The 15,082-nt window shown below is 47.2% G+C and overlaps 1 protein-coding gene across 3 annotated transcripts in view; it reads left to right on the top strand.

The window, feature by feature from the left end:
- Positions 1-15,082, top strand: part of vtd (RAD21 cohesin complex component verthandi) — a 57,021-nt gene that overhangs the window by 30,806 nt on the left and 11,133 nt on the right. For all 3 annotated transcript variants that reach the window (XM_075689990.1, XM_075689991.1, XM_075689989.1), the window contains exons 7-9: positions 1,239-1,622; positions 3,376-3,857; positions 7,385-7,543. In XM_075689990.1, coding sequence (XP_075546105.1) covers positions 1,239-1,622; positions 3,376-3,857; positions 7,385-7,543 — 1,025 coding nt within the window. The remainder of the gene's footprint in view (positions 1-1,238; positions 1,623-3,375; positions 3,858-7,384; positions 7,544-15,082) is intronic.

Below are 15,082 nucleotides of genomic sequence, written 5' to 3'. Positions count from 1 at the left end.
CCTTTATGGCAGCAGAAACAGTAGGCTAGCAGACGACAAGACGCATAGAGTGGACGTTGCAGCACATGGGTTCCGCATGGGTTTGCAAAGCCTGAGACAGCGCCTGAGAAAAAAGTAAAGGGGGCGAGCGGAGGCAACGCCTCATCAGGTTCTGCGAGTGCATTCTCCGCCCAAAAGAGTGTTGCCTAGCAACGGAGGCATGTCCTTTCCTTCTTTCACCGTTCTTTCTGCGCACGTCTCTTTCTTTTGTACTTCTTTCTGCGGCCGTACTAGCTGTGACTGCGGTGAAACGTAACCTCCGTACTCGCAGGCATGCCACACGGTCGCACTTTGCATTTTGCAGACGATGTCGTCTAGGCGCGCATGCGCTTCGATGTAGTTAACGCGTCCGCTTCGAGCAAGACAGTTGCGGTGTCCACGGCAAGAAATGTGAAAACAAACAAAAAGCAAGAAACATTACGCTTTGGAGGCGATATGGAGCTACCTTTTTGTCGGCAGTTTTCTCGGTGTCAGTGTCTGTATTGTGCGTGTCACTCACGTTATACGGTGCTTCGGTGGTGCATTGTGGCGGAATCTATGAAAAACAACAATAGCACGTGCTGAGAGCTAACAGACGTTTTCGTGGATAGCTCATATGGGGACAACTTATGAACTGATAGGTTGGTGAATGGAATGGTTCATTTTGGGGCTCTCACTATAACGATCGTTCAGCATAACGAACAATATTACGCAGTCCTCTGAAGTTCGTTATATCAAGATTTCACAGTAGCAAGTAGACATGTAACTTCCACACTGAATTGGTCCCTTTAATTCCCTTTTGAAGCTCTGCAATGCACAGACGGCAACATTCCATATTCTGTGCTTTAATGCTGCTCTTGGTGATAATATAGCATAGTCTTAGAGAAGCACTCTAGAATGGACCGCTGCTGTAGAGATAGCAAATGCACATGTTGACAGTCCCTCACAAGACTTCACTGTGTGCACCATACTTCAGAAGCATATTGTTGTGCCGTCAGATACTATAACTGTATGTCTTGTTTGTACATTCTGTCTACATTGCGATCTAATGGCTTGATGTGCAGAACGTTTCAAGTTATTGGTGTCAGTTTTGTATTGACGTATGAGTGCACATTGTTCTTCCCCCGTGCATTGCTTTCAAATGTTTCAACTCCCCAATTCGATTTGATTTCTCGAACCACTGCCACCCTGTGAGCTCGAATGTGTCCATCCCGCTGCAGGCGTGGAGAAAGCCCGTGCCAAGCGGAAGCGCAAGCTGATCGTCGACGAGGTGAAGAACATCTCGGGCGAGGAGATGAAGTCCCAGCTGTCGGACACGAGCGACATTGTGACCACGCTGGACCTGGCGCCGCCCACGAAGCGCCTCATGCACTGGAAAGAGACCGGGGGCGTCGAGAAGCTGTTCGCGCTGCCCGGCCGGCCGATCCTGTCCAAAGCCCTCTCCCGCCTCTACCAGCGGCACCTGACGACGCGCTCCGTCGAAAACGAGCTGGCCGCTGGGGAGGAGCATTTGCTGCAGCAGCTTGAAGATGAGCAGGACACCATCGTTGAGCAGCCGCAGCAGATGCCGCAGCATGAGGACCACATGCAGGAGAACAGCCTGGGTGAGGATGCTTGCTTCTTGCAGCAGCTGAGCTCAAGCATTTCTCAGGCCGTTTAGCATCAGAGAAAGGATAGAGTTTTCAAGGAGCTTGTCAGTACACGTAAAATTTAGGGGAAAACAAAAAGGTGAATTTTCACTTCGGTTGCCTTGTAGTAGGGACGTTGGTACTGTCATGTTCAGTGTGAGCCGCAATGCATGAGTAGTCTCCAAACTGACGCTCTCAAGAAAAGAGTGGAGGGAGTTTTGCCCTTCCAGCAATGCTCATACCCCCGTTCCCTTGGAGCAGCATGCTTCAACATGGCACGCAGCCAAATTTTGTGGCACCGTTACCTTGTGTGAACAGGCATTCCTGAAGTTAGCCGTATTCATCTTGCCTGTACTCTCGAGGAACAGGGCAGTTATGCAATATTCAAGTGGTACTGATGAAAAGTGTGCCTGCCAACAAGTTTTTGTAATGTCTGCCTCTACTGGCTTAGCCATCTGTCGTACACTGAAACATGATTAGCTGAAGGCATGCAACAGTGTAAACTCTGGTCATTTAATTAAGAGTTTGCAGCTCTTGCGGAGTAGAGTAGTTTTTCAGCTTTCCAGCTTTCCAAAAGCCTTACTCAGCTGTTGTGCACAATAGACTCCCCGAGATGGAAGCACTGTTGAAATGAATTATACGATAAGCTGGAAGGTACAAGCACATTTGTTTAGTTACCCACAGATTCGGTGAGTTTGTGCTAGGTTGAGTTAGTGGCGAGACGAATTTACAAGGGCCTTTCAATTTCATTGTAAAGGGAGCCCGCAGAGCCTACTGCACTGGTTTGTCGTGGTGGTGAGGAGAGGGTGAGCTGCAGTGAATTGCAACACTGGAGTCTTGCATTCGTTTGCGGTAATGTAGGGGGTTGGTGTTGTTTGGCACATGTCTCTCGTTCTAGCGTGGCCATGGCTAAGTGCATATGCAGCCTGCATGTACTCTACCTTGTAATCTGCCGCATGTGCCGTAATCTGCCGCATGTGCTAAGAGTGTGGGCATACTGAGGTGTCGTGGCATTGTGTGTGTGTGGTTCTCCAGCATGTTTAGTACTGGAGGTTGTATAATGTCGAGTTTCGGAGACTTGTTGAAGTGAGAGGCAGACAAAGCATTCGCTCCACACTGCTCGCACTTTTCATTATACAGTAACATCGTCCCGCTGTGGGCGACACCATCAGCTGCGGGGATAGAGTAAACGCGAAAACGAGGCTGGCTTCGCTTCGTGCAGCCGATGTGAAGATATAGACAGAGCATGAAACCGTGCCTTTTGTAGCCAATTCTAAAATTCAACAAAGGGAATTTTTTTTTTCCAAATGTGCTTTTTCTGATTGCCAATAATTAGAAAATTTTGTGGTCTCTACATGTCAGAAAAGTCCATTGGCAACCATACTTGGATAAAAGGTGGAATTCTAATAACAAGATTTCAATATAACAAACCAAATTGCCGATTTTATCAGCTTCATTATATCGAGGCTTAACTACATAAGTACACAAACATTCTTGTATTTTACTGCCGTCAAAATGCAAATTGAATCCACAACCTTGAGCTCAGCGCAGTGCAATGCCATAGCCACAGGCTACAGTGGTGGGCGAGACATGCCTGATGCCACGCCATGTGACATAGTACCTCCGAAAGGGAATCGCATTCACAATCGTTTCCTGATTGACCGTGAATAACATCTCCGGCCTTCTTCAGAATGGGCTTGTGACGCTGCTCCTTTCTTCTGGCATTCAGGGCACCACACAAAGCGGCGACGCTTGGAAGACGACCTTGTGGGTCCGCATGGGGCGGGCAATGAGCAGCCGGCTCACCACTACGACCTTGGCGCACCCGACTTTCCCCACGGTGGCCCTCCCAGCCACTTAGGCCCACCTTCCGTCGACCCCTATGCCTCCGTTGCCGTGGCAAGCATGGTCCCACCGCACCAGCAGGAGTACCAGCAGCCCCAGCCGCAGACACCCCTGCAGGACGGCTGGCCCACACCTGCCGACTACACCTATGCCCAGCCGCCTCCTCCACCGCACACGCCGGTGCCTGACTACGCAGCGGCATACCAGATGCAGCAGCAGCAACAGCAGCAGGTGGCCATGATGGGTCACCATCCGATGACACCCCTGCACCACCCTCACCTCCAGCAGCAGCTCACACCTGCCCCCCACCTGGAGGAAGAACACCACCAGCACCACCCGGGACACCACCAGGCAGCGGCAGCACTCGTAAGTCAAGCAGTGGTAGTGTTTGTCTCATGCGTTTTGTGTTGTACATTAGGAGTCCAGGAATGGAGTACTACCACCAACTAGCCCAATCTTAAACTACCTTTAGCAGCAGCTTGTGCTCTGAAATGCAAGCTTGAGTGGCTATTTACTATAAAAGCTGGCCTGTTTTGTTGCAGACAGCACAGAATGGATGTAATATAAGAGCTAAGGTGCCAAAGTGACGCACTAGAACTTTCCCTTGGCAGAGTTGGTTTAAAGGGACACTAAAGGCAAGTACTAAGTCGACGTGGACTGTTTAAATACCATTCCAGAAACTTTGCAACAGTTGTTTCATGCCAAGGGAGGATTTAATTTACAAAAAAAATGCATCTGAAGGGTTCAAATACGTTTTTAGAAATTCAAATCTCCCCCCGCCCAACCGGGGGAGTGGCGACGTTGCATACACCATCACCACCCTTTGCTGCCGTCGGTTAGTAAAACAGCGCCCGACAGACGGCAGCACTGAGCCAAGACAGAGTGGTTGATTCGCTGCTGCAGCTGCTCTTTGTCAAGTGGCGTAGACCGTTCGGGCATCCCGCGACATAACATGGAAGTTCTCTGCTACTTGCAGTTTGTGCGAGTTTTGCGAGCTGGCAAAACCATCGCACCAGTGCGCGATAACAAAACTACTCAAACGCGAAAGCACGGGCGGCGCAGAGTGGAACGAAAACGAATCCTTTTGACCGCCCGCGCCATTGTCAAGGGTAATTTCAATTAGTTCCTCTTTATAAAAACGAAATAGAACTGTACAAGTAGCATTTTATTTCGTCTTACAATACAATACAATGATGTTTTTTGCAAGGAGTGGTAGTGTACTAGTGACAGAATTTCACAGGAGTGCTTTCGTCATCAGGCAAGTACTTGAATGTCCGGGGAGAATCTCTAATCTTGTCCTGCATTTACCTCAGTTTCTCGGTTATTAAGGTTCTGTTCTCGATAATATTGACGACTCAGAGATTCTCAACCATTAATCTATCACTTTAGCTTGACTTAATATTAACCTTTAGTGTCCCTTTAGTATACTGTTGTGTGGAAAGTTAGGTGCTCGTGTTGGATTGCTCCACATTGTTTGACCTGTTCACCATGTGGCATTTCCTTGCCTTAGTACAATTGGTGCTCGTTACGGTGGACTGTAATAATTCAGCGGGAAGTGTCTGTTACATCCGAAGGTCGTTCTATACAAAATTAGAGCCGAGGTATGTTGTGAAGTGGTGGAAGTTTGCCTATTTGCCACTGCCTAAATGGAAGTCAATTGCAAAAACAATGAGAACATTGAAATTAAAATAAATGATAGATAAATGAGTTTATGCAGTAATCGTTAGCGCTGTGGCAATACACCAAATAGATTTCGAATAGAAAATTGAATATAAAAAAATGTTTCACAAAATTTAATGATTACTAATTTCGGGCAAGAAAGCATGGTGCTGCACATGCGTAGGAGTCTCCTAGCATTACAAAACAAGAATGTAGCAAGCTATCAGTAACTTAAGTGCATAGAAATCAAGATGCACAGTAGGGTCTACTCTTATTAAAGGGGCCCCCAAGCACTTCCCAAGCCGCCATTTTTCGCTCGCAGGTTGCACAGATAAATGGTTGGAGAGATAGATCCAACAAAAATGGCGGCGATAGGTGCATGCAGTCTGAAGTCATTCAGCTGAGAAATTTCAATATAGTGCATGAAAGAAAATGTACGTGCCCTCGGCTCAACTTTAGCACAGTCTTCTGTCCCCATTTCTCTCACCCATTGATGTAACCCCTCGCTGCCAGTGGCAAGAGTCTAATGTGCCTATGTAGCAAGAGTCCACACTCTATGCTTGCCATCCTACATGGTCTGTGTTCGTGGACTCCGGTTACTCCGATATGCTGATGACACTGCTGCCGCGGTAAAAAAAATTACCTATGCGCATTCTAGCACAATTCATGTTTGCACTACTGGTCGAGCAACCTGCATCTTTTCATCAGTTCAGGTATGATAGTCCAGCTATAGTTCACTGCAGCGCCACGAACAACGAAAAGGGTGTGGCAACAATGATGCTTCGAGGTGAGAAACTGCACCACATGAACAAGGCAGCGAGGCGACAAGGCTGCTCACGAGCAAAAAGAGAAGCTTTTGTGCTCAAAGGCAGCAGGCATGCTGCCGTAGCAGAGGTGAAAGACCAGCCAGTGCCCCCCCTACCATGTATTGTGGTTGTAGTGTTTCTTTAGCTTTGCTTTTTTTTTTACGAATGTGTCTGTTTGCGTTAATATAAAAAGCACAGCAAACAAAAATAAGATGATAATTTATCATGTTTTTGCTGCAGTGCAGTGGTTGTCTACAGCTTTATTCTTAACCAATCACGAAAGAGCGAAAGGTGGCGTTGATGACGCTACTAGTGAGCAGGACTGGGTGATCGTGCGATCTGCACTGATGTAGTGGTTTGTTTGCGTGATTAAACTATTAAACATCTTCATATTGCTGCTTTGACCTACACTAAAAGGATCTCTAACCGATAGTCTATGCAACCTGCAAACTGTGGCGGCTTCGAAAGGTGTTCGAGAGCCCCTTTAAAGGGAACATCAAATTACTATGCCAGCACTGATTACAGCACAGTTCCAGTATATGAAGGTCTGGAAAACATATATTCTTTGCGATAGCCATGATACGGACTCTCCAGGTGCACGCTTTCCATCGGCGTCGCCGTGGTGTTCCGTATAAAGTCCAAGGGCGATAACACCGTCGCTACGCACCGTACGCTGTATGAGCTAGTGAAAGCGCGCAAGGGAAGCCGACAACCGCGGCTCGATGTGGCACACGGAAGGCCGGAAAGCTGAGAGGAAATGCGCCATCTTCCACTGCATGAAAGGTCGTTGGGGTGTGGATGGGAGGGATGGGGGGTGGAGCTGTTCTCTGGCAGCAACTGTGTATTTTGCGGAACGCTCACCATGGGACATGAAGCAGCTTTCTGAACGCTGTCACATCAGCTGCTAAGCCGCGTGTTGCACACGCCGATGAGTCTTTTGTTTTATTCAAATTTCATCGCATGCATGGCCGTTTGGCTTTTCCACGAGCCGCAAAACCATCTTCTTATTTCCATGTTAACCATTGTGCACCTCATTAGGCGTATACTGCCGTAAATGGCAGTAATGCATGTAATGAAGTAATGGATAGAAAAGAGTAATTTCAGCCCCCCTTTCAACTTCGTTTTATAACGAGAGGTTCAAGTATATATATATATACTATATCCACAGATATATCTGCCGAGACAGCGACTGACCCAGCAGCAGCCTGGCAGCCACACAAAACCGAGGAAAGCAGGCAAAGAAAGCTTCGCTTTAACACAGTATTGCAAAGATACAGCAGAATTATGTGGACTCTAAATTGGGTAACTGAAAGCCTCTTTGAACACAAGATGAACATGAAAGTTTATGGTTTGTTATTTCTTGCTGTTTTCCTATTCATAGTCACTTGCACATTCCATGAGAAATGGGTGGTGTTATATTCGGTGCAGTTTCCAACGCTCCAGCCGGACCAACTGCAGTCGGAATACCCAGTTCATCCAGCCACGCCTGTGCCAACACCTCAGTCTCCTCCGGCAGCCATGATGCCTCCCACAGCCCAGATGGGACCACCTCCGACACCACAGATGATGCACCCACCCACGCCACAGGTATGTTACATTATTGTGTGTTAATTGTTGTGCTGAAATTGTGACTGACACCTACTGTATGTGAATACCCCCTCATTATGTCATTATGGTGATTGAAATAGGTTATACAGTCGAACCCACTTGTAACCACATTCAAGTGCCACGAAAATTCCATTGTTATAACCGAGTTGCACGAAAAAAAGCAATGTAGGGGGATGGCAGAGCAGTTGTGAGAAAACTATAATGGAAGGCAGATCAGTGCCTCTCCCCACCACTTTCTTCAATTTGGCTGCTGATTGGGTTGACTCGTGTAATTTTGCGTCCTGTGTGCTCCGATCGCGAGTAACAAGCCAAGGCTGCCTGCGCTCACGAATAGCACTGCTATAACAACTGCAAGAGGGGGGTCATGGGTGGCAGGTGACATGCGAGCTTTGCCGGGGAATAACTTTCGTGGCTCTAAAAGGAGCCTTTTAAGAAATCGGAGAAGGTTGCCACGGCAGCCTCTGAGCTTGAGAAATCGAGAAGAAACACTGGGGCGAGGTCACCGCAAGCATCTCCCCACATACTTCTCACTGGCTCGCTTGAGAAAACCCCACGTCCGTCAGCCTTGCTTGCTTTACACAGAGCTTGCTGACATTCACCCCCGAGGCATCCACATGCTCCACGTAGTGCAGCAGAAGGTCCCTTGCGAAAACAAAGCCCCGTAGGGACTGAATCATCTGCAGGGCCTCCTGCAAGGACAATGTTCAGGCAGCCTGCCCTACGATGTCATTGCTGCCATCGGCGCTGTCACTGTCGCCGTTGCTATCGGATGCAAGCACGTTTGTGACGATCACCTCATTGGTTAAAACTTCTGATGTTTCTAATGTGTTGTCCGCATGTAGAAACTCTTCGAGTCCTGAAGCGTCCTCGTCGACTGCAGCACCAAAGTTCAGGCATCATTTCGGCGGTGGGAGATTCGCAGGATTCATTTAAGTCACTGCTGCCTCGGAGAAAGCATGCTTTCCTAAAGCAGTTCTGCACTATACAAGCACTTACTTCGGACCATGCACCAAAGGTAAACTGCAAGGCCATCAATAGATTGATCTTCAAGTCTTATTGCTCCCTGCTTGTTCGTGTGGCCATTTCCATCAAGGCAACTAGCTTGTTCAGGATGTGCCGATGATGTATCACCTTAAAATTGGCGATCATGGTGGCATCCATGGGCGGCAAGCCTGCCGTCGTGTTGGGTGGCAGGGAAAAACTACTTCAGGTGACGCTTGAGAGCTTAGGCAGGGATTCGTGGACATTACAATTATCTAGGATGAGCGCCACCTTCCTCTTAGTTTGCTCGGTATGTTGATCACGAAAAACTCACGAAAAAGTTTTTGCGTCATCCATGCCTTGCGGATGAGACGATCTTACTGGTATCCTGGCAGCATTGTGGAAGCAGCAGGGACATTTCGATTTCCCAATGACAAATGTGGGGCACTTGTCGCTCCCGTCCATGTTGGCGCACAGTAACACAGTGACGCACAGCTGGCTGTTTTTGCCGCCCTTACGCATCTCCTCTTTGCATGCGTCTTGGACGGCAACATCTGGAAGAAGAGACCTGTCTTGTCGCGATTATGTACGTCGGTGTAAACGTAGTTGTCGAGGATGCAGGGCAGGGTTTCTTTCACCCACTTCTGCTTTGCCTCCACTTCAAATGAAGCTCCCTCGCCAGTGATGGCTTTGTAAACAATGCCATGCCTCTCTTTGAAGTGCTGTACCCTGCTGCCACCGGGCTGGAAGTCCACGTTGTTGATGAGCAGGGCAAACTGCTTTGCCTTTGTGGCCAGAATTGGCCCACTGATAGGCAAGTTCATGGCATGAACATTGAGCAACCACTCGTAGAAGGACTCTTTCACCTCCTTATAGGTGCTTTGTCGAACTTTTCTGCTCAGCGGTTGATTGTCTACACTGTTGGTTGCGATAGTACTTATTTCTTCACGAAATCACACACTTCTTAACCGTCTTTGTGGTCCTTCATGATACTGCACTTTGTTTCCAAATCTGTAGCAGTGTGCTTTCTTTTCACCGACAACGTCGCACATTGTCGATGATCAGCGGGTGGATCAGCCATCTTCCGTTTCGGCGGCGAGGCGCAGAAACCACGTGGCCAGGTACGACTTCGATGCAACCAACAAAGACGAGTGCGAGCTGCTTAATTCGTTGGCAGAACTGCACACCGTGAGAGGCCATCGAGCAATCTGGAAGCAGCACTGTCAGCACAGTTGGTGCGGTCCATTCGTGTTTCAGAGTGTGGCGCTGCATAAAGCTATGGGCACAGCCAATTCGTGTTCATAGGGCTGGAAGGGTGAAGGGAGAGAGGTATGCGAGTCTGGCGATGCGGAGAAGGCTGGAAAACAGGTTCTATTGTATGACTGTGCAGCGGCCGTTGGGGCGGCTGGCGAGGGCGGAGCGGCTCGAATGTTTCTTCTTTTCAAGGATTTTGCTTTCCGTTATCTTTTGGCATGGACCCAGCAGCCAGACTTCATTGTTATAAGCGATAATGTGGCATTGGGACATTGTGGTAAACGGGTTATTTCACCTTAGAAAACATGCCAAAGTTGACCGTATAGCAGCTTCTCATTGTTATAACCGATATAGCGTTAAAACCAGTATCATAGTAAGTGGATTTGACTGTACTGCAGTGAAACCTCTTTAAACCATACCCGCTTAAACAGCAGTTTCATTTTAAAAGCAGTAAAGTCAAACATCTGACTCGGCACCCATTTTTGTATCCGCATAAACCATACCAGCTTATTGCATAAGTATCAGTTAGCACGTAGTGTTTCCACTTTTTGCCTCACAATCACGGCTCTGCGTCGTCCCTATTGGGTGGCTTGGCAGAACGACAAGCCTCAGAGGTCGGAACAGCGGCCTCCGAGTTCCCTATGCGTTTGTGCGTGAAGCCACATCAACATCATTTCGGCGCCGCGCCAGGTAATTTTGTGGCCGTGGTTGTGGCGTCGCACGAGCTAGGACTTGCGTCATGCTGAAGCTCTGATAAAAACACCGGGTGCTGAGCATAGAAGAAAAATTGGACATTGCTTGTGCTATCGAACGTGGCACGAAGAAATCGGCACTGGTACGCGACAGGGATCTACCATTCACTACGGTGTGTGGCTTTTGGAATGCGAAGAAGTTACTCAGCAGCACTGCTGCGACCGCGAAGAGATATCGGCTACGAGGTTCGACTTTTCGCCATCGTTGCCTCTGTTGTTGCCGAAGTGTCACCTAACAACAGTGATGAGGATGACACGGAAGGCGGACAGCACGGTTGATTCAGGCCTGACAGTGGCAAAAGCTGTGTGTTACGTCAGCCTCATAAATGCAATCGTCGCGACAAGACTGGCACCCGGCAATTAAAAAAGTGCCCCGTTACTTGAGCACTACCACACCCGTGCATGGAGAATATGCAGCGTGAATGAGCAATCTGCCAGGCGAGTGTTTGCCTAGAAGAGGGGGCTGGCTGAAAAGCTGCGAGCCAGCTTTGAGGCCGCTGTCGTCGCTGCTAGGCCGCCGCGGCATGAAATGAAAATAAGGCTTTTGTTGCGCGAAGTGAATACATGTAAATACTGTATGTTTTTGACTTCTCATCGCACTCTGAGTTTCGTTTTTGACAGTTAAGTGGGCGATCTCATGCTATTTCAGTTAAGCAGTACCGTATTTACTCGCAAAATGATCGCACCTTTTTCTCAAGAAAATTCATGCAAATTATGGGGTGCGATCATTACACGGGTTAAATTTCCCACGAAAAGAAACATTTTCTTTTTTCATCTCGCATTTGCTGCGGGATGACAAGCAGGCGGCTGCCGCTGTCAGTGCAGGACACCAAAACAAAAATGGCGGCCGGTGGAGCAAGCCGAATGCGATTATTTTTCTTCTAGTGAGTGCATTATGCGCATTGAAACCGTTTCTTTCATATCAGTAATGAATATTGTTAATATCGGCAAGTTTGCAACAATAATGTAGCCATGTCCACTTTGAGGGGACAGAAACAGAGATGAGCGTGCTTAGCTGCCAGTGACATAGAAACACATGGTGGGCATGGTGCGGAAACTGCGGCATTTGTCTTCACTGCTCTCCTAATACGGCACGTTTCCGCTAAGGGTGAGCGAATATCTTAGCTGCGTTACAAGTGGCGGCATATGTATAGGGTACACTTCTAATGTATCAGTGTAGTAAACGTGGCCATTATCGTTGCCGCTTGCTATTTGTTACGTGCCCACAAGTGCAGACGAGAAGATCGAAAGGCGCCCTTTATGTTGTTGTTGACCAAAACCATTATGAATCCTACAAATAATAAAGCCAAGGCAAGTTTGGTTGTAGGTTTTTTTCATGGAAGTGTGGAAAGTGATGAAAGGAATGAAATGGGGCACCCGATTAAGAATGTTGGCTGCGTGCAGACCGCTTGGTATGTCTTCAAGAGTCGTTCGCGTAGCATTCGACAGGTGGTAAGCGCGATCACCAGTAGCTAGACTTGGCACAGGACATATCGCTGCGACAAGTTCAGGGTGCGATCATTACACGGGAAAGAAAAAAAATCGAATTTTGGTGACAAAATTCAGGGGTGCGATCATTATGCGAGTGCGATCATTATGCGAGTGCGATCATTATGCGATTAAACACAGTACTACCATACTTTTTCTGAGCCCCAGCCAACTACGGTTTGACAAGGTTTCACTTTACATACAAAATGTGGCTGGGTTTGACAATCGTTGTGCATGTTTTAGAGTTGGTAATATTGATGAACAATTAATTGATTAATGGTGTCCTGCAAAACTATTAATATTCAACGATGTTCACCTTTAATCTAATCAACTTAATCGATTTGGCATGTTCAATTAATCGTTTTCTAGAGTTTGGCCAGAGGGGCGCGGAAATTTTAAAATCATACTGGAATGGCGGCGCACGAGCAGTGAGGGTGCGGCTATGGTAGAGCGACTGTTGACTGCTTTTACGAGTTCCATGAGAAGCCGAGCCAAGCCGTTCCAATCTCTTCTCCCACACCACACATGCCACCATGCTGCCCGAAGCCGGAGGCTTGAAATGTCCTCGCAATTTAAGGCATTGTATTAGAAACTCCAGTGTCCATTACTTGTGCTGGCAACACTGCCCAAATAAACACGGAAGGCTACAACATGCAGGTTCACGGTGGCTCTTTCACTTAGTGCTGCGCTCACGCGTTTGTCCTTCATGGTGTTGAAGCGAGGTGTTTCATTGAAGCCAAAAGGGTCCTTGCTGCCGATTGCCTTATTTTGATAGGTCTTAAGGATTCTAGCGACGAAACCGTGGAAATCGTTCTGCTGTGCGTACCAACGTCCAGCCTGCCCAGCGAGCTGTATTAGATATTTTTTTTTAAGTACAAAGAGCCTTTCCAGTGATACAGAGGTTTAAAAAAAGGGAAGAGGCGTTTGTGTGTAGCGGGCCTCCGAAAGGTGCAAGCACTTGTTAACGGCATGGCTCCACTGGTACAGGTGTAATACTCGACTATTTTCGACCTTCATAGGCAACTTCGCACTGCGACTCGTGTTGTAGTATATCACACAAGGCGTCTTGCAATATATAGGCAGTAACGTCTGTCTTGCTTTCAGAAGCCAAATACGGATATTCTGCACTGAGGCTAAAAAATGTAATGTTACCTGATCAGTGTGTCTTGGGATAAAAACAAATGAAAGTTCCGTTTGTGAGTCAAGGCCGCACATTTCTTTTTATGTTTAGCTTATACATCTGATAAGGTCATCTGTGCCCAATGACTGGTGCTTGCTTAGGCTTTGCAGTACGCAGTGTTCGAGCTTGCAAATGTAGCAGACACCTGTCGCCCGTAGGAGTTCTCAGACTAGTGAAACGTGAGAATCAATAACAACCAATCGGACCAAGTTGCATTTCTTCCAACAGGTTTCCAAAATTTTGTGAAGGCTCTCTTTTGGGAAAAGTCACTTGTATTAGTGTAAATGCATGACTTGGAAATGAACTGAGCCAGTTGTAATGGAATTTAGGTGTGTGTACAGCGTCGGAAGGCAAGCTAATGGCGCTATGCGCAGGTCGAACGCTCCAAAGCTGGGACCTGTTTGCTGTTGCTTCTAAATTTCTTGCGAGCAAATAAACTGACAATTCAACACGTTGAATGAAAAAACAGCACCTTCTGCTTGCACCGCTAAACTAACGCATGCTATGAAAACAATATGCTGTCTCACGGCATAACATGTGTCGTGATCAACTTCAGATTATCATTTTATGGTGGTAAATGGCTGCAGCAGCTTCGTTTCGATGGGGCCGAAATGCGTCAAAAATGCCTCTGTACCATGCATTGGGTGCATGCTAAAGAACCCCAGGTGGTCAAAATAAATCCGGAGTCCCCCACTATGCATGCCTCATAATTGTATCGGGGTTTTGATGCGTAAAACCTCAGAATTCAATTTTTACGGCGGTAAATGTAGTACAATTTACTTCCATTATTTCGACCCTGACGAGACCGACGAAAACGATAGAATAATCCGGTGCGGCGAAACGAACAGGATGCAGAAGAAATGTGTGAAAATAATGCTGATTCATTTGGCAGTATTTGGCTATTTCTAACATGCCCCTGAATCATATGCACGCCCACTTTCTATGTGTCCAAAGTAGAAAACTAGCGTAGAGATTGCATTAAAAGCTCCTAAACAAATTAGAAATGTAATGCGCTTCTAGCAAAACAAATGGGCACGGGTCTAATACGTGTTGCCGGTAGAGGTCGATTTCCTAAAGTCAGCTTCGCCGCACGGTTTTCTAAAGTCAGCTTTGTCGCAATACACACGTGTTATGCGGCAAAGCATACGAACGCCGCGAACACGGGTTTTGGCCCAGTTAAAAAAAAAAAAAATGCCATGCGTTACAATGGGGTAAATGCCCTGATTGGACATTGTGAGCCACCATTACTGCTTGAAAATCTTCCCAGGGCAGGGCGAAAATGAGCGTTTTCGACGGGATATATATTTTTTTATGTGTGCTCAACACGTTCACTGTCTCCTATGCTCTGCCAAGACAACCGCTGCCAGTAAGGGGGGGTCGTTATTGGAGTCGTCACCATAGGGGTCAGGCTTGTGCGTGCTGACCGGCAAATGCCAATTTTAGGATTGAAATAATGAAAGTTTGGACCTATAGAAATTCATCAGCGATGGCCAGGACCTTCAGTCGAGATCATATTAACCGAAAAATTGAATAGACCAGAATCGGATTACAGAAGTCTACTTATTAGTGTTTTAGCACAGAATATTCGAAGAAGCACACAGAGACATGAACGGAACAGTCTACTGTAATAAAAAGGCGCAAAGCGTTCTCGTGTTGTTCCTCTACGGTTCCCGGTAATGACTATGGCGATGTGAAGTCTGTTGCCTTGTTTCAGTTGGACACTAGTGCCGTTTTCGCTCATTTGCTTTGCGTAATTATAGAGCTTCATGCACTTCGATAGTTGTTTGAATGAAAGGCCAACTGCAAGGAAATTCCACTATGGCCAAGTTGATTATAGGATATTCTATTGAAGCAATCTTAACA

The sequence above is a fragment of the Dermacentor variabilis genome, chromosome 4 (genome assembly GCF_050947875.1).
Source record: "Dermacentor variabilis isolate Ectoservices chromosome 4, ASM5094787v1, whole genome shotgun sequence".
In the NCBI taxonomy this organism is placed as follows: Eukaryota; Metazoa; Arthropoda; class Arachnida; order Ixodida; family Ixodidae; genus Dermacentor; species Dermacentor variabilis.
Note: the sequence above shows the minus strand (reverse complement) of the source record. Positions and strands in the feature narration are given on the sequence as shown.